Raw genomic sequence first — 25,006 nt, forward strand, 5'->3', positions numbered from 1 at the left:
AGAGGTAAATTTTCTATTTGGAATTTATTTTGTTTAGACATATTATTCATACAAAGAAGAGTTAATTATTAGTGCATTAAATACAAGCCAACAAAAAATAATGGTAAGTTTCTAAAAGTGGGACTGATTTTCTTAAGTTTTGATGCGTAAGAAAAGTATTTTATGATACTGACACTTGATAACTCTGCTACAATTAATGATCTGGCAAGGCTGGTATCAGGAACTAATCATTCATTACTAAAACTCAGCATAAGGTGCTCTAATTTGTCACATATAGCATTGAATTATGAATAACTCATCTGTGTTGCAGTCTCTCCACATCTCTTGATCTGCTTAGATCTAAATGCATATTAACTTGGCCAAATATACAGATATATAGTCTGAATCATAGCCAACTATTAGTCTGTCCACTATGAAGGGTCTCAGATGTATTAACTCCTTCCCTTACTAACATTAGCATAACATTTTCAGGAAGATATACTGGTTTATATCTTTAAAATAAAGTGCCTGCATAGTATCGGACTGCATCTATTCTAGAGCACAATTTTTGACAAAATGAGCTTGCATATCCCAGTCTTGTTGTTTCCTACCCTCCACCTCATTTTTCTAGTTAGTAAAGAAAAAAAAAAATAGAGGTCAAAAAGGTCCTACCAGTAACACAGGGATAGTTCATAGCATTGTTCCCAGATGGGAGGTATATTAAAATTCTTAGTTTTGGTCTTTCTCCCTAAGACAACAGGAACAACATGCTCATTTGTGAGATGGGGAAGAATATCAGTAGAATGAGCAAATCAGTAGCGTGAACTTCCCTACTCTGTTTTCTTCTGGTAAGTGTTTAAGAAGCAATGTCTTAATAGTTAATAAAAATAATAGAAAAGGTGGCTTTTGTTTGTTTTTTTTGGTTTTGTTGTTAATTTAAGAAATTTCAGACAACAGCCAAAATAGTGGTGAAGTCAACTGAGACTAAGATTTGGCAGAGCATAGTTGTGTGTCAAATGGATTTGATTCAGACATGGGGATCAATCAGGCAAATTCTATTTTAGTGGAGACCCCCCCAGATTTTGAAAGTGCAGCTAAGGTTACAAAAATAGAATGCCCATGTTTTGATAGGAGTTCTTTTATCCAGTAATTTGTATTAACAGCTATATTTTAATTTTAAGCCAGCTATAAATTTTAACTCTTCACTCTTACTTACCTACATGACTGATTTTCAAGGGTAATCATACTGAAATCAACACATATTCCAGACTTTAAGGGCAATATTACACTTGTTTAAATTACTCTTTCCTGAAATTCTTGGGCTTACCCTTTGCTATTGACTCTGATTTGCCTGTAAAATTCAAGCACGAACTTGGTAGTGCCTGAGAACGATGTTTATCCCACCAGTGTAGGTGCACTCCTTTATGTGAACAATGTGTGCATGCAAGAAATTGAGGCTGGAACTAACAAAAATGCATCTTGTTGCTCTTTCTTTGTGGCTGTCATTTTCTGTTATTTTCTATCTTTCCAAACGAGAGGAGGGGGAAGACCATGATAGTCTCATTGCATATGCTTTACTGCCTACCAGTTTCAGCTATATTTTAGTAGAGCGTTCTGCAATTAAAAAGACCTTGTTTTCAAGAAAAAGAAGATTCTGGAGTGGCATGTTTGAGAAGTCCTTTTCAGAATTTCCTTTTCTCAAGTCCCTTTGCTTTGTTTATTCATCTCACATCCAAGTACTAAGAAAGGAATAATTTGAGACTTACCTGATTTTATACCTTTGAAAGCTGACTACTGAGTTTAACTCTGGAGGGCTTTCAGTAAATAGAAATAGCTATTTTTCTTTCTAATGATATAACCTGTGATTACAACATTTGCCATTTCGTTAGGGCTTCCTTAAAACAAACTTGCAATAATTCTGTAGCAGCTTATTAACAGAAAGAATTACTACAACTTTTAGAATCTGTGCAAGTTGAGCATAGACCTGTAATTCCTGTGAAGCCCTTTTCTTTTTAATGAGTTATTCTTTAGTATTTACGTAATTCTCTACATTCTTAAATTTAGATAAAGAAAAGCTTCACACGTTATACTGTAGTGGTTAGTTTATGCATTAGTTGAGCTGTAATAAACTTGTTGAAGGCTTAGAGCTTCAAAAATAAATGAGATTATTTGTTCAAAATTCCATTAAGTCTGCTTGGAATGACATTTAAATTACATAATGTAAATCAGTTTGACCTGTAAGTCCTTGTCATTATTTAGTGACATTTCATACAGAATAAATTGTTTGCAGGTTTGGCAGTGTGGTATGGAGCTTGGCGGAAAGCTATGAAAACAAATTATCCTTTCATTTTATACATCATTTGTTCAGACATTTGTAAAAATTGCTTCATTTTTCTATAATAGAGAAGTGTCATTCAGTGGTTTGAAGCACATTAGCTGCCTTGGATACAGTCCACAGCAGTTAGTGACTGACGTAGGTAGAAGTATTAGAGAAAGATGCTTGCATGAAATGTAGAAATTATCCTGTACCTGAAAAATATTAGTTAATTGTCACGTCCCCCTCTAGTGGTTGTTTCAGAAGATGAAAGCTCAGTAGCAGCTGCCAGTTAAAGTTCTTTAAGATAATAACTAGAGATTAGAATCACATGAAGGTCACACTGGTTGTTGGCCTGGGAACTGTCTGAGCTGGCCCGGGTAAAATATGGGCAGTGGTACATGTAGGGCTTCAGATATGTAAATCTAAGTCTTGGGGAAATATCTAACTTCACCTGGAATACCTTGTTCCCAATTCCATCCAGGACCAAGGCCTGTAAGCCAATTCTTTGGAAAGCAAGAGAAGATCATTGTATTGCTTTTAAAGTATAGCAGGAGGGAAAATGGTCAAAGCTCTTAATGCCCAAAAAATAAAGAATGCACTGAACTGTATTTCACCCCTCCTGGGCAAGAGGGATTACTTTTAGGAACAGGGGAATTGAACCTTGCACATCTTCTACATTTTGGACAAGCGTTTTAACCAGTGAGTAATGACAAAAGGAAACCGTCGCCATCTCCTGAAGATTCTTTTGTAAGAAAAGAGGCTGTAGGCTGTTTTTGTTTGCTTGTGAGTTTGTTTTTTTTTTAAGAAAAGCTTGATTCTGCAAGTTTGCTCCTGGGCACTTCAGGAATCAGAGGTGCCAAATTGCCTGGATGAGGCCAAGTCAGGAGATAAGTATTGCTGATCTGTGAAACTTGAACTAATCTGGAACTGAAACAGACTTCCCACAGTAACACAGACATATTGAAAGCATTCAGAATCATCATTTTCTATTTAGGTGTCTTAAGCTCTCTGAAGTTCCCATGTGAACGTAGTCCACATGTTTTCAGCTTAGTCTAAAGAACTGTGCTTTCTTGCAGATGCAAAGATGAATCCTAGCTGACAGCCTGTCAGTACCATTACATTTGCATAATATTCTAAGATGAATTAATTTCTTTTAATAAAACATTTACTTCATGACACTTAATGATTTTCAATGTTTTAAGTAAAAGAAATTTTAAAGGAGATGAAATATTTGCAGAATTCCAAGTGAAGCTACTGAAGAACTAGTAAATCAGTAAAGTTAAACTATCATATTAAAAGTACCATCTCTGCCTGTCCCAGATGAGATCAATATAGCAATGCAAGAATTTGTAGGAAGGGTTTGTAGTTATTAATTCATTTATAAGCATAATCTCTTGCAAAGGAATAGTAAAAGCTAATACTTGTCTCAACATTTTCAAGCCTGTCATTGAGCTTAAAGATGACTGAGTTTGTAGCTGCAATTTCAAAAGGCTCCCTAAGCACACCCTGAAGTGTCACACTTGTTTGACTATCATAGGTGCCATGCATGCATGCATTTGGATTTTAGGCATCTATTCATGTTCCCTCAATTTAAAATTAATTGGCTTAGTATATGCTTCTTTCTGTTGTTTTAATCTCTTCCTAGAACGTCCCTTAGTTATATGCCCACTAAGGGCTAGAAACCAGTTAAGCAATTGGCATACTATCACCACTTTTATTAGCCTTAAATTATAGCCTGGCATGTTATACATGTTATAGCTCTTGCCTGGCATGTTTAACACTTTTTCTTCTACTGTGTCTTAATATATTTCAGGTTCTAAACTTGTTGGGGGAGTATGGGCAAAACAGTGCTTTCTTGGGGAAGTGTTTAAACAATCCCAAAACACCAGGACTTATTTAGGTAACAATTCTAGGCATTGGTTTTGATTTTCAGATGAGATCACTGTATCAGTAATCCATAGTATTTCTGTCTGGCCTCTTTCCCCACGCTGCATCCCCCGATCCTCCAACAGGAACCATGCTTTTTGCAGCAAGGGTGACTTTCCTCATAATTTCTCTCCCACAATTGCTGGAATAGGAAGATTGATGTCTGTGACACGGCAAAATTTTCATTCCATATGAATACCAGGAACAAGTTTTTGCATTCAGATTATCTGTTTTACGTAGAATACGTTGCATCACATACAAATGTAAGTCACAATAAGTTTCCTGAATTTTTTAAATAATTAGGATGTAGAAATTTATGAATATTGAGAGGTTCTGTGAGCCCAAGAAACATATGAAATTGGAATTAGTGAACATTTTCAGGATCATGTTTTCCCTAAATTTCCTCATAATGTATTTTTTATTTACAGTTCCAGAGTATGTATTTATTATTGTGATTTATTGTACACTTTTAAGAGTACATCATTAAAGGAAATATTGGAATTCAAGGCCTCATATTTGAGAGAAATGATGGTTGCTTAACAGTTTGCTCCCTGAATAATGAAGACAGAAAAATGTTTTTTCATTCCATTGGATCTATAACAAGTGATGCAAAAATACCCCCACAGAGACTTCCTCAGACTTATCAACATTTGTTTAGGTCAAACACTCCAAACACAGCAGTGTTTGCTGGAAGCATGCAGCTATTAGCAGGAGTCAAACTGTGCACTGGACGGACGTTAACTAATCATCCCCATTATGAGGATAAACATCTGAGAGAGAGAACAAAACAGGTAAGAGTATTGCAATTGCTTAAGCTAATTCCTATTCACGTCACTGGCTCCGTTCAGGAAAACACGTACAATCTCTAATGGCATAGTGCAAGTGACATCACGTGCTTTATGCATTGCTCTAACTGATTTTCAGATGCAGTTCCAGAATATAATTTCATTTGTGAAACTCAGTGCTTTGGGCATCTGCTAAGTCACTTCTGACAGCTGGTGTATGTCTGAATAACTGAACTAGATGGCTAGTTCTGAACCAGCTGTTAGGTACTGTTGGCATTTACAGATCCTGCTGCCCAGTCGGGCTGTTAAACTCACATGGAGCACTTCCTGATTTGCCTGATAGTCCCTTGAGTTCCCAGACATAACAGCACATAACATTTTATATAGAAACTACCTTGAGAAACTCTGCACAGGGAGACTGTGTAGAGCAATCCTTTCCTGTAATTTAGACATTTCTGAAAGTTTTACAGGCATCTACCAAGGCCTTTCTGAAAACAGCAGCAGTATCTTTCAGTTTCATAGCCAGCAGCAACACTATTGTGCATCATAGTATGCATACCATCTTGTAGAGACTGTAAATGGATACTGAATAAAGATGGGTTGTTGGTTTTGTTGGTGTTTATTTTGTTTGTTTTTGAAATACCTAATTCACATCATGTGGCTTACCAATCTCAATTCTTCCTCTGGTTCAAAATAACAGAATCATGAAAGAGCAAACAAATAGGTAGTGATTATGCACTTACCTTGCAACTCAGTTTTCTTCTATTATAGATTTATCAGATCTATGCCAAGAGATCTCCTGAAGATGTTTACAGAATACTGCGATCCTTTGGCACGGACTATGTGATCCTAGAAGACAGTATTTGCTATGAAAGAAGACATAGTAGAGGCTGTAGGTTACGTGACCTACTTGATATAGCTAACGGCCACGTAAGTACAATACAATATTTACATATAATATTTTTATAATAAATTATAATAAATAATACAATATTTATACAGAAAATATTTTGCTTAGCTTCTTGTTGAAGCTCAGTTAAGATTTGGAGTAGCTTGGGTTATTTCCACTTCATCATAAGTGTAGCAAGTAAAACCTAATGGAGCTTTTAGACATTCTCAAAATTGCCAGATTGAACCCTCTTTGCTTTTAATAGTATTTGATGAAATTCAACCTGTGCAAAATAAGCAATCACTTCTGCTGAGCATCAGATGAACAGAATACAAATAATGCTCCCTTTCACAGGGTAAATCACTTCATAGCTTTGGTTCCCTCAGCAAAAGTAAACAGTTGTATTACTCTGTTGTGTAAGGAGAATTGTCAAACATCTAGAGCTAATAACATGGAACGGTAGCAGACCACATAACCCAAAGCAGGTACTTGCCACTGAGGAGTTAGCATTTTGTCCATAGTAGAGACAATGATACTGTAAATCTTACTGGTTTCATGTTACTTTTTTTCCTCTCACTTGTTTCACAGTCACTGTTAACAAATCTGGCCAGTCTGACCCTCTGAATGTATCACCAAGGTTGTTTTCGGTTTCTTGTTATTTTTTGTAACTGAATTGGCTAAAGATATTTCACAAAGTTGTTCAATTTCATTACAGATCATGGATGGTTTGGGAGAGAATGAACCTGATTTGAAGCCTTCATTGTATCCTCGCTTCTGTGAGGAAATCAAAAAAAATCTGCCTTCTTATACCTTACACTTCACTAGAGTGTTTCAAAACAAAACATTCCATGTTTACAAACTTGCTAAGCATAAATAACATTTCCAACAATGTCTTCAAGTTCAGTATTTTTTTTAATGCCAGGACCCACATTAGAAAATATATAAGTTTACAAACATTTCACATTTGTAAGACATTTTACATTGATGGTTTCTTGTTTAATTACTGCAATTTTTTGTTTGTTTTAAGACAGTTTTAGTTTTGATAACATTCTTGATGTTGCCAAAATTGTCATGGATTCATAAATGCTAACTGGGACCATTTTGATTATAAAATCCAACCTGTGAAATACCTAGGATGTAATTGTTTTCAAGTTGTAACCAGCTGAAAAACACACAAAATGAGTGGCCTGCATGACCACTGCAGAATAGCTAGCCTATGAAGTTCTGCTCACTGTTTTGGATTTTTACTATAAAGTTACAGAAATGCAATGAAAGCAGGCCATGCTACTCCTATACTGAGTATGTGTTATCTTTGTGAATCTTTAATTAAAAAAATAGTGTTTAGTTGTACAATGTGATCTATTTTGACAGATCTTTATGCTCTTTGAGTGCCTCTTTTTTGAATTCATTGGGATTGTATGTGGATACGAGTTTCTAAGCTTGTGGGTGTGATTACAGAATCAGCAAACAAGTTTAAAGAATAAAACTTTAATCGTTGTCCTGCATTTTTAGTGATACAGAAACATACTGTTTTATAACATTATGCATATAACGATGGAGTGTTACCTATTTCTAATGAGAGTTAAGGTTGGAGCATGCTTGATATATGTTGCATGTATCCTTGTAAAATATCCTTGTAGAATGCTCAGGACAAACAAAACACGAATTTCTCACCTTGGACTCTTGCATTATTTTCTGTATGTACTTTATGAATCTACAGGGGGGCGATTTTCTCCCCACATGAATTCCAAAAGTAAGATACCAAAACTGAACACTGCCAACCTTACAGAAGAAACATTCACCCCTAAAATTGACAGGAACCTTAGGTATTTAAATATGTTTGGGTATTAGAGCTTTGCTTTACATTATTCCAGTCACAAGGCCATTTATTTTATCACAAAAATCACTGTATCCTTGCTCTTTAGCCTAAGAAAGATACTACAATTATTTTAAATTGGTTTGGAAGATTACATGAAAGCAGTCCTCAATCCTGAGAATTTGTGATTTGTTTGTAGTCTTTGTCTTTTTACCAGGCTAGAACTTTGTGGATTGTATTGACTTTTTAAATGCTCTGTAGGTAACATGTCACTTTTACTGTGTTTTAGCACTGCTTTGGTTTTATATGGAAATTAGAGATTAAGTCTGACTGAAAGTCTAACAGTATTCTCCAACTTTAATTAGACATCCACTAGGATCATTTGTTTCTTATGGAAAACAGAACTGTAATAATCAAGTGCCTCTAGGCCAATGTTGAATTAACATTTGAACACCTATAGGAGTGTTTGTGGCCTGTGCAAATAACTCTGTTATAATAATTACCACTGCAATTAATTTCTAGTGATGGGAAACTTAAAGTGCTACTGATAGCAAATTCCACATTTAATTTAATCAAGATGTGTAATGAGATTAGCTTCCAAAACTAGGCCGTGTTCCAATTCCAAATGATTTAAATGTTTTCCCTTTTCAATTGTACTAAGGTAAATTACTGAAGAGATGGAGATGGTTATGTCACATGCTCAAACAATTTTATATTCAGTAAACACTCATTAACAGTGTTCAACATCCTTCTACACTGTCATGCTAACACAAAAAGAAAGCATGCTTTAATCAGACTGTATTTAAATCAAACATTGACAGTAGCTAGGCTGTTAAACTGGGCAACTGAAACTCCTGAGTAATTTCTATCCTGTACCTCTTAATGAGGCTGGAGACCACTGCAGTTTAACATAATACAATAATAAAACATTTTAATCAGTATTAAAACTTTAATTAGGCTCGTAATGATGCATGCCTGTTCTTGCTGAAAGCATGGGTCAGTGAATTCCTCAATGAGTGCCTTACAGTAATTGAAAACAAGCATATGTAAGGTAAAGTATATCTAGGCTGTACTGTCTTATTTTAAAATGTGGTTTTATCTTTCTTTAAAGGTGCAGTTACTTTCTTGTGATTGAAATGAGAGATTCCAAGATCCAGTGGTACCCCAAGATTTTCACAATTTATTTGTGGGTAACAGCTCTGACTAGAAGTCCAGACTATAACAATTAAGTAGACTTTTTTCTTCAAAAACACAGCCTGTAATTTTGCCAAAAGAGAAATTTAAACCTTTGTATAGAAAATAAAAAGTTTTATTTGTTTTTTAAAATAAAATCCAAACTCCCTTTGCTCTTGGGTACACATAAAAACCACAACTCTCCTGATCCAGAACTACCACAGTAACAGTTTTTTGCATAACACTAATATCTCCCAAAGTAGCACACCAGAAACTTGAAGCATTAGATACAAACCATTTTTGAAATTTTTGCAGCTAGCAGTCATTAAGGCCAGGTAGTTTGTGATACTTCCAAGCTATTCCAACATTTCTGTATTTGAAAGATTTAAGATGAAGGGTGTATTTCAATAACTATCTAATAAAGCATTCAGAAGAACGATCTTTTTAAAACAGTAAAACAGAAAATGCCAAGGAACAAAAGCACCTACCAGCTCTGAGGAAAGGTACATACACTTGTCAACACAGCACTCAGACAGCAAGCAGCCGCTCCTCTGCCCCGATTTAAAGGCTTGCCCACCAGAGCAAGGCATGCTGGGCACGGCAGCCAGCGGTGTTGGCCAAGCTACTGGGCTGTGGGGACTGGTGGTACAAAGGGCTATGCTTCCTGTTCCTAGAGGTTGGCTCTAAGTCCGGGAGACTTCTAGGAGGTACGTGGTGTTTTACTTGTCTGGTTATTTTCTCTACTTCCTGTGTCTTACTATGGTATATATTTACTGCATTAAAAATGTGCATTTTTTTTTATAACTTCACCTGTTCCTGATCTACGTCATCCTGATACACCTTATTGCCAAGTGGCTGTAGTGATATCACTGTTTTGTAGTATTATGATGCATCCCCATGAACACCACTCGTGGCAATGCACTTACCAAAAATCTGAAATAACTAGCTATGTGAATGACACCGTCATGATTTCATGTGTGTTACATATTGTCTGGAAGGACTCAAGTTGTGCATTATCAGTGGACTGGTTGGCGCTGAATGACGTATTTAGAGCACAGAGGCAAAACGTTACCAAGTGGCTGGAATGTTTTTAGGGGAGAAAAAGCCTTTGAGGACCATAAGTATATTTTCATTTTGTCTTTCACATTTCTGTTGGTGAGAGCTAACATAGTTATTCTATTTGTTGTTGTAAAGAGATGTAATGACTCTTGTATACTAAATAAATTGCATAATTTGAAGATCAGATGGTTTTGGTTTTTATGGTGGGATGGATTGAGGAAGGCGCTGTTAGGGAATCTGCTTTATTTCAGTCCATATGAAGGAAAGGAAAAGATTTTTCAGTGGACAGGTTTTGACCTTTCTCAGGCTTGTAAAAATGGCATTTATCACTGTGGATTTTGAATCATCTTTGTGTTCTGCCAACTTGCTTTAACCAGGGATTTGCTTGTTTCTGCGTTGTAACTCAAGCTTTAGTAGAAATGAAACACTTTTAGGAGAAAAGCCTTACAGAGCTCATGTGCTTTATTTGAATAAAGATGTTTTGACACAGATATGTGTTCAAAAATCTAGATGTTCTCTTGGCAGGGAGAAGCAAGATGGGTGGAAGTACATATATGATAATCCAGCATGTGGTGCTGTGGTTTTTTTTTTCCAATTTGTGATGCCTGAATGCAGAATATCTTCACACGTACTACCACTCCTAGAAGGAACTTTTTGAGTTTTGTCACCAATGTTAATCAGGTACAAACAGGAAATCGGAAGATTAATTTAACTAATAGAATATAAGCGTGATATGGTGTGCTTGTGTAAATAGAATTCAGTGTTCCAGAGAACCACATTTTTTGAAATGTCTTCACCAACGGTTATCAATAGCATAGTGCAAACAATTTTAAGTAAGTCCCCAGGAAATGGCCACTTTTTTTTTTTTTAAATCATTTCCATAACTAAGAAATTGCTCAGCTTGTTCCTACTCTCCTAATCCTGCTCATTTCATAGCCATGTTTTTTCTTCTAGACACTCTGGTACTAGCCAGTAGGTCAGCCCTAAAGACAATCAGCTTTCATATGGCTTAGTATACATGTTATGTATACTAGGAAATGTTATTTTAAAAGGGGAAAAACACAAAGATTAATGTAGTTGGCAAGCAGACAGATAAGTACTAATATCCACGTGATTATTTAAATTTCAGACCTTTACAAATATTTTATACTCAATAAAATGTTCTTACTACATGCTAAATTCTGTAGACACCGTGGAAGATTAATGAAAGTACCAGATTACTGAAAATCCAGCTATGTAGGGACCAATGATTTCTATTTAATTTTTTTCTTCCCCTCCACTCATTGCAAAGCTTTCTGTTGGCACAGCAGCTGTCCCTGTTCTTGAGAGATGTCGGTGCTGGGCTTTGATAAGGTTTTTCTGTAGAGGGGCTGAAATACTTGTGCCTGGGTGTGTTTGCAGAACAAGCAAAGATATGCTTTCAGGATTGCCTCGGTAATTAAAAGAGCAACATGCAAATTAAGACAGATAAATTAATTGAACCAATTCGTAATCCCTAGGAAGAGGAAAAGCAGTTTTTATTAGGGCATGACAGCTGCAAATGAGCATGTGCTGAGGCTCTATCTACACAAGTTCCTGTAGTGTTTTAAATGTTTTTCTGACCCTTTGGTTTACATTGTATAATATGTTAAAAAAAAAAAAAAAAACTTTGTGTAACTGTAGTTCCAAATGCAAGCAACTGTGAGGGTTTGTTTGTTTATTTTTGTATGTATGTTTACAAATCACAACACAGCTGCAATTGGGGAAGTAGTAGAGCAGCAACTTCAGCTTGGCTTCCAAATTGCCTGTTTGGGAATGGAAATTGGAGACATCTCAACCAGAGTAACTCTACAACTGTGCTGAGCAACCCAGCTGCTCATGTAGTGCAAAGTCACCATGCTACAAGAATTGTGGTCTGGCTTGCTTTACTCCCACCCAGTGACCAGTCAAGTATTTCACAGATGGTCTAAGCACTTAAACAGTGCTGAGTTCTCCATGTCACAGAATACCCTGTAATCAGGGCACTTTCCTGGGAAGGTAAACATTTATAATTTTTCTCAGAAGCTCAGAAATGTGTTTAACTGCAATGGAGTTGGAGCAAAGCACCACTGACTCCTCTGTTTATTGCATTCTGTTGTGAATCTCAACCTGGTAGTCATGTGGGAATGAATTAAGATTACAGGATAGGGGGGAAAAGGAAGGAAAACAACTGGAACTTTCTGAGATATATTAGTTTCCTTGCCATTTGTCCTGCCTGTCACACCTGACACTCTGTTAACCATCCACCTTTTGTACATGTCCTGTTGCTCGTGGTGAATGTAAGGTTCAGAGCAGCAAGACATACTACATGTCAGCTTCTTAGCTCCCTAATCCCAGCCAGAGGGTTGATTGTAGAGTAAAGCCAATGGGGAACACAACTTGAGTACATATTGCATGTAAAGTTAGTCATTTCCTTCTCAGAATAGTGGTCTGTCTGTTGCAAAAAGCACTCGTATCTGAGAATAGTGCTGACCTGTGGCCCCAGCCAGCTTGCAGCTGTCTGTCTGGAAAACTCAGAGATATTAACAGTTGTGTGAGTACCTAAAGCTTGAGTCCACATGTCAGTCAGAAGCAACTGCTGCCTCCCTCAGCTCCTCTTCAGACAGAGGAGCATGCACGACTGAAGTCTGTGGAAGTGTCTGATCAAAGCTGAGAGGGAAGCAATTCAGCAGAATCCAAGTTTCAGTCAACCTTAAATATATGCAAGGAAGAGACATCATATACAGAAGGCTTATTTATTATTCATACGATGCTTTAGATACGTATGACACTTCACAGGGAAATAAGAAGACAGTCCTTGCCCCAAGGAGCTTACAAGCTAAATTAAATGAGAATGACCAAAATGACAGTCTGTCCATAGTTGTGGCAAGAACACAATGAATGCACACACAATTAGTGCTGTCTGGGGAAACATTTTTTTGTGCATAGTATCCATTTACTTCTTTTTTTGTATCCTGTTTGTAACTGCTAAAGAAATGAACTACAGAATCTGACATACCCAACTTGTGAACATGACACGATATTTGAACCTGTGTTTCCTCCCAGGTAAGCATATCAGTAAAATCATAAAATCACAGCCCATGTACTGTCTGTAAATCAGAACTATTACACATGGGTAAAAATGGCACGTAGCTTTTCCTGATGAAAATGTCACATTATCTGAAATCTGTAACCATTAGTTGATTGAGTGCTCAAGACTGTCCAAAGCGTGTCACAAATGCATGCACAAACAAGATACTGCATGGACATTTCTCACTTGGAAAATATGCAAATTAATCCAGCCTATAAAATGAAAATAAAAGCCAGACCTCCCAAACAATCTACTGGTGTAACTGTAAGCAAAGCTATTTTAGTGGCTTCATTTTACAACACCTCATATGAATGGTGCCTTCTTTGTTCCAAATATTTTCTATTTAAAAGAAAAAAAAAAAAAAGAATACTAGTTGAACATTAAACAGGCTGAAAAGAGGATTGGTAATTTAGAAGGTATTTCACCCCTAGCAACTGCTGTTATTTCCTCCTTCTCTTTGTCCCCCAAACGATCATGATTTTCTACTAACATGTATCTGAGAGTTGCATTATTTTGTGCTGTCATACTGCTATGATACATTAGCAGCCAGGATAGCTCATGCATAATTTTTGGAAAACTACCATCTTTTAATTATTAACCTTTTGGCAGGATTTTGTTTATCTGAGAAATAAACAAATTTTTCTGCCATTAAGGTAATATCGGGCTCTTTGAGAGATGCTGTGTACATGAGCTAACATAAGGAGCTCTCAAAAAGCCCAATATCACCTTAGTGACAAAAAATTGTTTATTTCTCAGGTAGTTTATGTAAATGACTTAAGTAGTCCGAGTTGTGTCTGTATTCTTTCCCTTTACTTTATATCCCCCAAAGTAAATGCCAGAACGACCGACAAGCTCCTGCTACTAAATATATCAGTTAAGTAGGAATTTCAATTGGGTAAGTTGTTTTAAAAATAAAAAGTAAAAGGAAGGGGGAGAGCAGTAGTACACAATTATTGAAAAGTAAGTACACAATTATTGAAAGTAAGCAGCAAGAGCATGAAGTCCTTCACACTTGCTTCCAAAACTCTGAAAATAGCATACCTGGTAATCTACAGGTCTTCTGCATCTGTATGCAAGTACAGTTCGCTTAGTTTCTCAAACTTTGGTCCCCACTATTTAATGTCATCACACATTATACCCTCATCCAGGTCAGAGGAACTCAGAGCACTGAGACTGCTAGCGACTGAGCCTTTTCCTTCGGTGTAAAACACTTGCAGCGAGTCACAGGGAGTGGTGGTCAGCATTTCTAACATCTGACAAGTACTAACCAAAGTCTGCCCTAGAAAAAGAGACTTTCGTAGGCACTGATGATTTGGTCTGCTCCTGCATGCTTGGGGACGCACCACTAAAGAAGCTGTTCAGTTTTGTTGCTTTTTCTTTCTTCTTGTAGAGGAAATAGGCTGGGCTGGTTTGAATAGACACCTGCAGTTCTGCCATGTTGTATGCATCCTGGAGTGAGAAACCATTCACGTTAAATTTATTATGTTCTCTATAGGTCCCCAGATTCCATATTCTATTGGACATCAACAAGAAACAAACAATCCTGAGGCAGTCTGTTTAGTGTGAACACTACACGAGGATTGGCTTGTTCAACTAACTCTGCCACCTACAATGAGCATAAGAAAGCAAAGAAACACCATGCACCCTGCACTGCTAGAGTCAGGTTAAAAATCAAGTCTAATTTCCTATTAGAAGCCAAATAATGACAAAAGCGTCCCAATTTTTGCTCTGAAATTCAGATCTGAGTGTTTTTCATCACTAAACCCTGACGCTGTATATAGTACCAAAGGCAAGAAAATACAGTTCACAAGTAGCTATTTAAAGTTCAAACATCTACTGTGATTTCAAGATCTATCAATGTGGAGTAATTGCCAATTATCAAGTGGCATGATTGTAAAAACCAAATAACTGATTATCACCAAAAAAAGGTTTCCTTTCTCCTAGTGAAGAAGCAGCTAATGTCATCTGATAGTTGTGCTGCAATTCCTGAAGTGCAACCTCGGTCACTAAAGCTACCAGGACAGTAGTACGTTAGTCACAGAAGAATGTTGACAGGCTGCATGAGACAATGCAGTAGAGCAAACAATTATTTGTATTTCTCATCTAAATAGCAACCGCTGATGTCACAGCTGTCAAAGCAGCACTTTCCAGAAGATTACACTTACTCTCCTAGGCTGAATCGTGCGTAACGTTTTTACAAGAGATTATTCTAACTAATCTTGGTGAGCCATTACTGAATTTCAATCAGAGACAGAAAACTGCTTAAAAAATAAAAAATAAAAAAAATCACCTGCAATTAAGAGGCCAAATAAGTGTCAAAACTAGGCTTTGGGACAGGACTGTAACAATAGCTGCTGATTTCCATTCATCCAGAGAATGGATACTGTTAGTGGTGGACAATGAGACCTACAGAGCCTGTGCATATCTTAAATATGTTTAAGTGTAGGCTACCAGTAACAGCATGGCTACCAGTATAAAAAGAAAAGATGACACTCAGCTGTACAAAATTTAAGTGGAAGTTTGTCCAAATATAGATTAAGGATCATCCCTTCAATGAACTGGGTGATACTAAAATTGTTCTTCACTGCTCTTAGTTGTTCATTAAAATGACATAACATATATTTTGATTATATACCATTACTAGTTGGCAGTCTACAAGCCTCTGGCTTCAAAGCTGGCTTTTAATGCAACTGTACATGTTAAGTATATACTCAACACTGCAGTAATTACTACAATTTTTCCAAACTCTAATTTCTCAGAAGGATATTAATGTTTATTTCAGGTGCAGAAATTCCTTAGTAATTCAGCCTTCTTTCTTGTCCCAGTAGATCTACCCTCAGCTAACATTCCAAAGACAAAACTCTCTGTTCCACATACCTTTGGGATCCTTTTGTTAAGATAACATTAGAATATACCTAAATTATTTTAATTCCGGGTATTTTTTTTTAATTTAGACAAACAATTAGGTATTAAAAATACTGGAGTATTGAAGCTGCAATCCAAGCAATTACAAAATCTGAATAATTTAGGATCGGTATATAGAACCTGTAGAGGCTTCACTCAAAACATTTCTTCAAGATGGAGTAATAGCCTCAGATTAAGATCATCAAGTCATTAGTTTAGTTGATTCAACTGCTTAAAATCAGGAGTGTATTTTTAATATCTCTCCAGAAGTAATTATACTTGTCATAGAGTAACTATGGATTTCCTCAATCTATAGACCTTCTGGATGCAAAATTGCAAAATGCTGCAGAGAAAGTTCATCTTACTAAAGAAAATAGAATTTATGTATATAGCTGTATGTATCACATGGAAAGATGTCCCTGTATTTAATATGCTCACAGTAATTTATCAAGAAATTAAGGACACTCTACAAGTAAGAATGTTTTCTCACATTGCCTTGTAAAACACTCTTAATATTTTTATGACTAAAAATTCTTGAAGATATGTTGCATTTTGGGACACTTTTTTTTTTTTTTCTTTAGCACTGGCTTTTTTGATCTGTCACATTAATGCACTGAAAATTATTTCCTCTGCAGTGTCATCGCACCTTTTGAACCCATGAGATTAACTAGTTCAAAGAAGGCAATACATATTTTTAACATGGCAAACATCTGTGGGTCAGCAAATAATCTATTTAAATTATTCATCTATAATACCTGCAACTTCCTCTCAAAGTTCTGGCTTAAAACGCTGTGTAGAAATCCCTAAAACAGCTTCTTCCACAGCTACCCCCATGTACTTTAAGGCTTAAATGGAGTACCTGAATTTCTTAACAAGTGAAGTCTGAGTAACTCTGAGGCCTTTGAGAAAACTAATATTCAGAATAGCAGACAAAATGCTCTAATGAACAGTCTCCAAGAACAGACAGCCTATGTCTAAGGAGAACAGTTCATGTTAGGCTCTTTCAAACCCTCGGTGCTACAGCAGTAATTACAGGGGTACCACAGCATCTCCTGAGTCATGAAACCAAGGATATCAGCTGTTGGTTCTTCACTTCTAAACTCACACTACAATAATTTCAAATATGCATATAAGATCACTTGCTCTGAGAGAAATTAAAAATTTATAGGCACTTATCTCTGCTTAAAAAACATGAACTCCTGTGTACAAACCATTGCAAATAATTATCAATTGCAGTAATGAATCAGCAGAACAAAGGCTAAGGTCCTCATTTTAAAGGAACAGCATAATACATATTCATTAGCATGGTGAGCCCCCAGTCCCCTTGTAATAGTAATGTAACACAATGGTCCTTACTTGGTCTTGTTCCCCACCCCCTTCTTCACTGTAGTTGAGGTTACTTTCTCTGATGTCCTGCAAATCATCGTGAGGGGCCGATACATGGTATACGCCTCCATTCACACCTTTGTGACTCTTCCAGCGAGCCCACAAGAATATAGCACTGAACAGAACTGTGTAAACACACAGGAGCAAAACAACAATTCAGAAATAAATACGACATTTACACAGAGAAGTACTGCAGTGTGGCTAAGACAACAGCCACTCTTAATGAGAACTGCAGCAATGGCGTGCAATCAGAACCAGTAAGGCTATAGTTTTGTGTTTCTCAACAAATGTTTGATTTTTGCACTCTTTGCATACTTGTAGTTACAAGTGAATACCAAAGATATAAGAAAAGGCCTTTAGAGAGTATTTTAAAATACCCTTTAAAGTACAGCTTTGGAGTTAGAAGCTTAACTGAATGCTGCAAGTAGTGTTCAGAGACCTATTTACTGTAGTTAAACTTTTTAAGAGAAAATGTGTACAAAGAGGTAGCACATAAATAACAATGAGTTGAGAGTCACAGATACAATTAGACAGAAATGAAGCGTAGGAAGACATGAGACAAAAGAGGAAATGACTTCTATACATACTACTAGAAAAAAAATCAGGCACGTTGTGCCTTAGCATCCATGAATATAAACATTTTTCTTAAATGCTTAGGTGCATTTTATACACGGAGTTATAAAACTTCAACATAAGATACTGAAAATTATGTAAATAGAAGCTTACATACCAGTGTGCTACAAACTCTATAAAATAGACGAAAGTTCATAGTAAGACCTTAAACTATTGGGTACCATTAACTAACACTGCAGTGAATTAAACGGACGGGAATCTCCTACAGAGCACCTACTGCAGAGTGCAGTTCTGTAAGAGCACCTGGATGAGCTCTGAACTGAAACCGGTGTACGCTGAGGGCTATGCCCTGCACTGTGCTGTGCAGCTATGCTTTTCAAGCTGAATCAATGCGCTTGAGATAAATATTTACCTTTTCTTCTTACCCCACCCCCGAATTACCAGAAACACAACACACAAATTTTTACACACAGTAATTTTTTGGCGGTCATTTAGCTGAGCTGATTTTTAGATATTTGATAAATCTTTTAATGTTCTACATCTCTCCTATTCAATTATTGTGACTGCTAATAAAAAGCCAATTCTTAAAATGAATATAGCCCATGTTCCAAGACATAATGGATTCCAAACCTGAAGGATTCCTCCTGAGGACAGTACCTCTTTCATACAGATACCAACACTGTAAGTTCCTGCCTGATTCTCTGCTCAACTAGAAATGAATTTATGATCTCGAGCTGTCACTACACATGGTTGTTATTAAAAGCATGTGATATCAAACCAAGGTGAAGCCACCCCAGCATCACTTTAATTGCAAAATTGTTCCATGTTTGATTTTCAAAGATGTAGTCTAATGTCAGAGAAGCAGCTTTTTTCATCTACTGGAAGCTAACAAATTTATACTTAAAATTGCATGAATTTATCACTTTATAAGGGCATTACCAGTTTTTTGGAAGCTATATATGAGAAAGGGCACTTGAAATCTTGAGAACAGTGATTTTATTAAAAATTCTCTTAACAAAAGTTGCAGTTGTGTGATAACACCATAGTTAACCACATCTATTAAAACTTTCACAACAATGCACACCACTTGGTTAAAAACAACTCTTTTTAACATAATTTAGACCTGAAAGATTAGGAGGATTACTATATAAAGTTCTTGTTGGTTTCTCAGCCAGATTCAGTCAAGCACAGGTAACAACACAAAGGTCACATCAAAACTGCTATGACACAGGGAAAAAAGAAAAGTCCTTTAACATAATGATCTCCTATCAACATTAAGTAACTCTGATTCCAAAAGCTGCAAAACCAGTTAGGTTCCCATGTTACTTGCTATTCCTATTTGCACAGCAAACATAGTACCCAGCAGACTTGGGGAAAGAGATAGTATTTCACGTAGCTACAGATTGATCCAAAATAGTCCGCAAAAAACCTTCATACTCTTATTACAACTTCTGGACTCAACTTAATAAAAACTGTAAAAGCTATGAGAAAAAAATGTGTCCTGACTTCATGAAATTTGAATAAACAAGAAGAACTAGCAGATGTGATCCTTCCTGAATAGTGAGATCCTTCTTTTTCTCTTCCTTCTGAAACCAAATACCTGAAAACAGTTCAAGAAGCCAAAAGCAGCTGTCAGTTGTGACTCAACTGGTTAAGGTGCAAGAGACTCTTCTTGTCTGACCAAGTACATTTCTATCACGCAAGGTGTTTCTCCTGGACTGAAAAATCTGTTTCATGATCAGTAGTATTTCAAACTTCTTATTTTGTAGCATTTTTTCCTCATTCTGTTCAAATGAATTTGCTTCCAGCTATGCATCTGAACAGTTCCTTAGCAAAGAAGTGAAAATGTGCATAAAATAAACTGCAAACACTTTCCATAGCTATCAAATGTTGATTCACTTAGTAATATATGCACATGGGGATGAGAAATAAGTTTGCTGATGGAGCTGAGAGCATAGCAAAGAAGTGAAGGCAGAGTCAAGTCTCCATTAGGAAACTGATTTTTTTCAGCAGGTGGATGAGATGACGACTATTCAGGACAAGATGGATAAATGAGTTCACCAAAGGTAGTACAATATGTAGTTGCCATAACTACCTAACAGTGCCAAAAAACAAATGCAGATGGCAAGCATGGAACTAAAGGTCAGGCCTGTGTCCTTGTGAAAGATCGCCAGTGTGATTTCACAGTTACGTCCAGTATAGCCATCAGGGCAGTGACATTGGAACGTGGTTGGTGACTGCGAGATGCAGGTACCATAGTTACAGGGCCTTTTAGCACATGCAGTGTAGACACACTGTCTACCAGAGGCATTCTCCATGATCATGTGTCCTGGAGGGCAACTGAAAAGATGAAGGCAAAATGAAACCATTAAACTTTGAGAAAAGTAGACATGAAAGACATCATTTAAGTCTTTAAAACAGTCTTCAATGACTCTATATAGTTTCCAAAGTAGCTGCTATAAGTTACTTGTCTTAGAATAATTATAGGACTGCAGTCTTTTCTAAAGCAGTCATACAACAATGTGCTCCACAACTTTAAACCCTTACAGCTGGGGCTTTCAGAACTCAGGTAGTTCTACTGGCTTCTGCAAGATTATCCATATGTAAAAATAGTTTTATTAGGGCCATGTTCTGCAGTTCTGTTTCAGCAGGACAAGCTAAGCTATGTTCTTTGTGTTTCCACTACAGTGAATTTCCAGGGAGGAAAAAAAAAATCTAGAAAACTTCCTTTGTGTGGTCAGTGCCAGTCAGTAACGCTTAAGGTGCACATTTTCACTGCACAGCTAACTTGAATTATAACTGAAGTGGTTGTCCTAAACTCAGCCCCAGGCACACAGAACTCTTAGCTTAATGATATGGTTCTTTCTAATTCAACTCAAGAGGCCTGTAAGGGAACAAAGGTCATAGCTTAAGATGGCATAAGAAGTCCGATATTAACAAAAGAAAGCGCATTTATATTGCACAGCACAAGCTTCAATTAAGACAGGCAGATGTAATCATTACAGAATCAGTGGAGACACTGCTTTGCATCATCTAAGGTCAGTACCTAAAAGGAGAGTGTTCTCTGAGGAACCCGATACAATGCAGACATCTAGCTTAGTGTTCTACTGCAGTTTGACTGATTTGGTACGATTGCCAGTGACAGCCTTCAAGTTGCACACTTCTCCAGCATCCACCCTTTCCCACCTGAATCTGGAGGTTTTCATTTCCACCACTTACCTGCATTCATGCATCATCCACAAATCAATACAAATAAATTCCTGGTTACAAGGGTTATTCCTGCAAGCCTCTGAAGAACAGCCTTCTTTGATGCTTTGGGCGCTTAATACTGACACCAGCTCCTTTGTGTGAGTATCCAGTGGGATCCTGTAGTTATTAAATCTGACATCTTTCATACATCCTAAGGCAAGACACAAACAGATTGTTTTAAAAGCCCTCCAGCAATAATGATTTGAAGCAGCTGTAAGCTTTGACATAATTTACATTTAACAAAGGACTCAGGCTACCAAAGTTTAAATCTAGGACTGAATTTACCTAAACTTTCATAGTATTGTCCTCCATTTTTTGATCAAGATTCAAAATGTCTTCTACAAAAACCAAGTGCTGCTGCAGACCTCCATCTGCTTGTGTTCAAGACAGCCGAGTATATACCACCCCTTCACTGTGTTTTCAAAAGAGAAGTCCAAATACTGTGGAAATTTTGCTACATTCTTCAATGTGTATCAGTATAAATTGGGCTTGGTTGATTTGTAACTGTAGTTTACAGCTTACCTTTAAAGAAGAGCAAACAAAAAAAAATAACAGGCTGAGACAGCCTTGCGTCACTGACAGAAATCTTGTACTGAAGATGTGTGGCGTTCATTTTGTATGTATGAAATGCCTCAGCATGAAAGTATATACCTTGATGAATTAAGTACATTTTACAAATTCAAGACCCTTAAAGTTTCAGATGCTTAACAGCAGCATTAATTGTACTAATTAAAATGATCTTTGTGTAACCTCTTAACTTCTTTAATCTATTTACTTCAAAACAATTACTACTAGTCCCACAAATAAAACTTCAAAACACAGTCCCTAGTTCTCATCATAAATTACAATTATGGAAATACTTCTAGTAAAACAATAGAAAACTTTTTTTTTTCTAAAAAACTTTTGATATGCTTACATTGTAAGTTGTAACAATAAACCTTCATTTTCACAGGTTGATATTCTGAACAGTGAGATCGTGAATTCCTTACCTTGAAAACTCTTGTTTAGATTGAATGTGTTTCCAAGGACTAAACTGCTGGGGTCAATCACAATCTCTTTGTATACTCCTGCTGCTTTCAGAATTTCTTTCTTCCCACCTCCTTCATAAAGGAGAAGAGTAAATTCATTTCCATTTCTGTCCAGTGTGATACGATGCCATTCACCGTTATCAATGTTGTAGGAGGGAAGCCTCACAGAATAGTCTCCATCACCTAGATTATATGAGACCACTAAGAATCCCTGAACAACCTGTGGATAATTAACAAGGTAGTAAGAAAGAAAAGAGAAGTTACCACCTGACAGTTTATGTTGATCTGTAAATGTCACATTACTTGAAATAAAATCTGTACATAGTCATCAACCTTAAATAAAGCATTTATTTAAATTTAGGGTACATTTACACTGCACATACTGATATGACTGCAGTATAATATAAAGGTACTTCAGGTACTACTGAACTAGACAATCTAAATACTGGTAGCTGTGTACTCAGAGCAGTATGTAATTCATTCAGAGCAATTCTACCCTGCTTCTCTCTTCAACAAATTTACAGGGTTCTTCAGATGGTTGAGAATCTGGTGTATCACTTCTACACTGACAGCCCAAGCCAACTTAGCTCAAGAGGTAACACATTCAGTGGTATACATAAAACAAACAGGATGTAATTTTCAAAGGCCAACAATATTAGAACTGCAACAGGCAACTTTCTTGGCATAGTATGAACTATACAAAATCAGCCAATTCTGGCCATGGCTGAACAGGACACCAGGGTAGACAGACTACTCATAGTGTTCTGTACAGCAAATGCTACTTCAATGTCACAGGCAATAAATTCATTTTAAATCCAGCAGTATTCCATGATTGTAGGGTCAATATCTTAAGTGAAGGATCAGATCCATAAGCATCTTTAAAAAGAACTCCAAAGGTTTCTGTGCTTGGCTTAAGGTTTTTGGTTCTATTTCCAACTCTTAGACTAGTTTCTCTGGGCTAGGTATAGGCTGGGATTGATTTAACTTTATGCTGTTACTGTCTGGGATGACTTGCTCACCTGCAGGGTTATATGTTCATCCTTATTTCGAGACAACATGCTTGTGATGACACTGTCAGGCTGCCGTGTCCTAATCATAGCTTCAAACCGTGTCCTGCGGGCAGGCATGCTGATGGGAAGTTGATAGCGAATGTGACTTCCTGGCCCAAACATATATTCTTTGGCAACTAAAAAGACAGGGGATAAAGACCTTTAAACCATTCTATAGGGAGAAGGAAACGTTATTGTTTCCATTATTTTCATAATAATTAGAGTTGAAAGGAAAATAAATGATTATAGTGCAGAGCATGGAATCCATGAGACATAACTTGTACATGTCCTTTTATCTATTTCCACAACTTCCCCACTCACTCTCCTACTTCGTCTTCCTCTGTAAAGAGGCGATTTTCCTCCTAATTTGATCCTGCTAATGCTTCTCCTTACAATGTTCACAGGATGACAGCAGGAAAGCAGAAGCTCTGACCAAGACAAAAGAAGAGACTGCAGACAAAATACCTCAACCTATTTTCACAACCTGGTATTTTTTTAAGTCATCTTTTGCTGTGAACTTGGCTCCATAAGGGCTAAAGACATTAAAGAAGGATTCTATACTGAAAACATAGATCCCTTAAGGCAGTAGAGTCTATTTCAGACATCATCAGAGCAGTAATTTCCAATTCCAGTTGCATACTAATTCTGTACAGTGCGTGGTACTAGCACACTCACATCTAAGTTTTAGGTTATTCTGAAAGTGTAAAGAGATATGAATTCAAAAAATCGTAAAGAGAACAAAGCATTTTTTTCACTATTTCTTTTCATGCAATTTCCATTACACGGTGAATGCACAAACACCTTCAGAACTAAAGAAGTGATCTAATACCGAGAAAGTCATTATCTCAAAGTAAGTTTTACAAGAAATTGTTTAAAATGGACAGCAACTACACTGAAACACGGCTTTACACAATTTAAACATCAGAAACCAACTCAGCAAGCATTACTTGCAAACATTTTAAGTCTTCTGCATTGTAAAATGACCCAGCATTTCTGCATTGTAAAATGAAATGTCAATTTTATAACAGAAAAAACAGACTTCACCTTTATCACATCGATAGTCATAGTAACCAGGCAAACAATGACAAGCAAATGAGCCCCAGTCTCCAAGGCACCTCCCATGAACACCACAGGAAGACGACCCCATGGTCTCACAGCTCCCATCCATAAGTGTGCAGCCAGGGAAGCTATTCAGGGATTCTGCAGGAGATTGAAGGTCATATACCTTCAAGAGAAAATTGTATCACACCAAAATATTATTTAAAAAGTACTTACATTTCATTCTTAATCAGAAATAGCTGTACCACATTAGTCTGTTCTTCATCTGCATTGTTTAAGACACTGTTTGCTTTTTGACAGTGAGATTTTTAACTTGTTTTTAGTGAAGTCCAATTTTTAACTATTAAACACCAAGACCATATTTTGCTTTGAATAAACTCAACTGACTACAAAAGCAAAAAAACCCTAATATTTCCGAACAAAGCAGACAGCTGGTATAAATATACCATTATACTGCTGCCATTCAGAAGTTCCCTGAATGGGCAAAGAAGCTTGAAAGATAGCTGCCTGAAGTAGGGGGGATAAACAAAGGCAGAGTTTTTGGCTCACAAATACACCTGTTTGTAATTAAGAAACATTTTTTCCAAGGTAGTTATTCTAATTATGACAGAAAAATCCAGAATTTCCTTATATTTCACACTGATGCCCACAGGCCTTGAATGTATTAACGGAAGTGGTAATTTCAGGTATAATGAAAATACACTAAAATTTTTAAAAATAAATTTT

At 36.7% G+C, this 25,006-nt stretch overlaps 2 protein-coding genes across 6 annotated transcripts in view; one reads left to right on the forward strand and one right to left on the reverse strand.

Moving 5' to 3' along the window:
• DPY19L3 (dpy-19 like C-mannosyltransferase 3) overlaps positions 1-10,130 on the forward strand; it is a 35,651-nt gene extending 25,521 nt beyond the window's left edge. For 4 of the 5 annotated variants that reach the window (XM_035543339.2, XM_050713144.1, XM_050713145.1 and 1 more), the window contains 3 exons: positions 4,881-5,013; positions 5,779-5,937; positions 6,612-10,130. In XM_035543339.2, the coding sequence (XP_035399232.1) occupies positions 4,881-5,013; positions 5,779-5,937; positions 6,612-6,773 (454 nt within the window). In that variant the 3' untranslated portion in view covers positions 6,774-10,130. The remainder of the gene's footprint in view (positions 1-4,880; positions 5,014-5,778; positions 5,938-6,611) is intronic. The other variant, XM_035543342.2, reaches the window with a different exon arrangement.
• A 3,951-nt stretch (positions 10,131-14,081) lies between these two features.
• LOC118246478 (neural-cadherin-like) overlaps positions 14,082-25,006 on the reverse strand; it is a 63,038-nt gene continuing 52,113 nt past the window's right edge. The window contains 8 exon segments of the mRNA XM_035543614.2: positions 14,082-14,265; positions 14,267-14,481; positions 17,293-17,447; positions 19,991-20,235; positions 21,115-21,295; positions 22,134-22,392; positions 23,192-23,358; positions 24,266-24,446. Coding sequence (XP_035399507.2) covers positions 14,082-14,265; positions 14,267-14,481; positions 17,293-17,447; positions 19,991-20,235; positions 21,115-21,295; positions 22,134-22,392; positions 23,192-23,358; positions 24,266-24,446 — 1,587 coding nt within the window.

The sequence above is a fragment of the Cygnus atratus genome, chromosome 12 (genome assembly GCF_013377495.2).
Source record: "Cygnus atratus isolate AKBS03 ecotype Queensland, Australia chromosome 12, CAtr_DNAZoo_HiC_assembly, whole genome shotgun sequence".
NCBI lineage: Eukaryota > Metazoa > Chordata > Aves > Anseriformes > Anatidae > Cygnus > Cygnus atratus.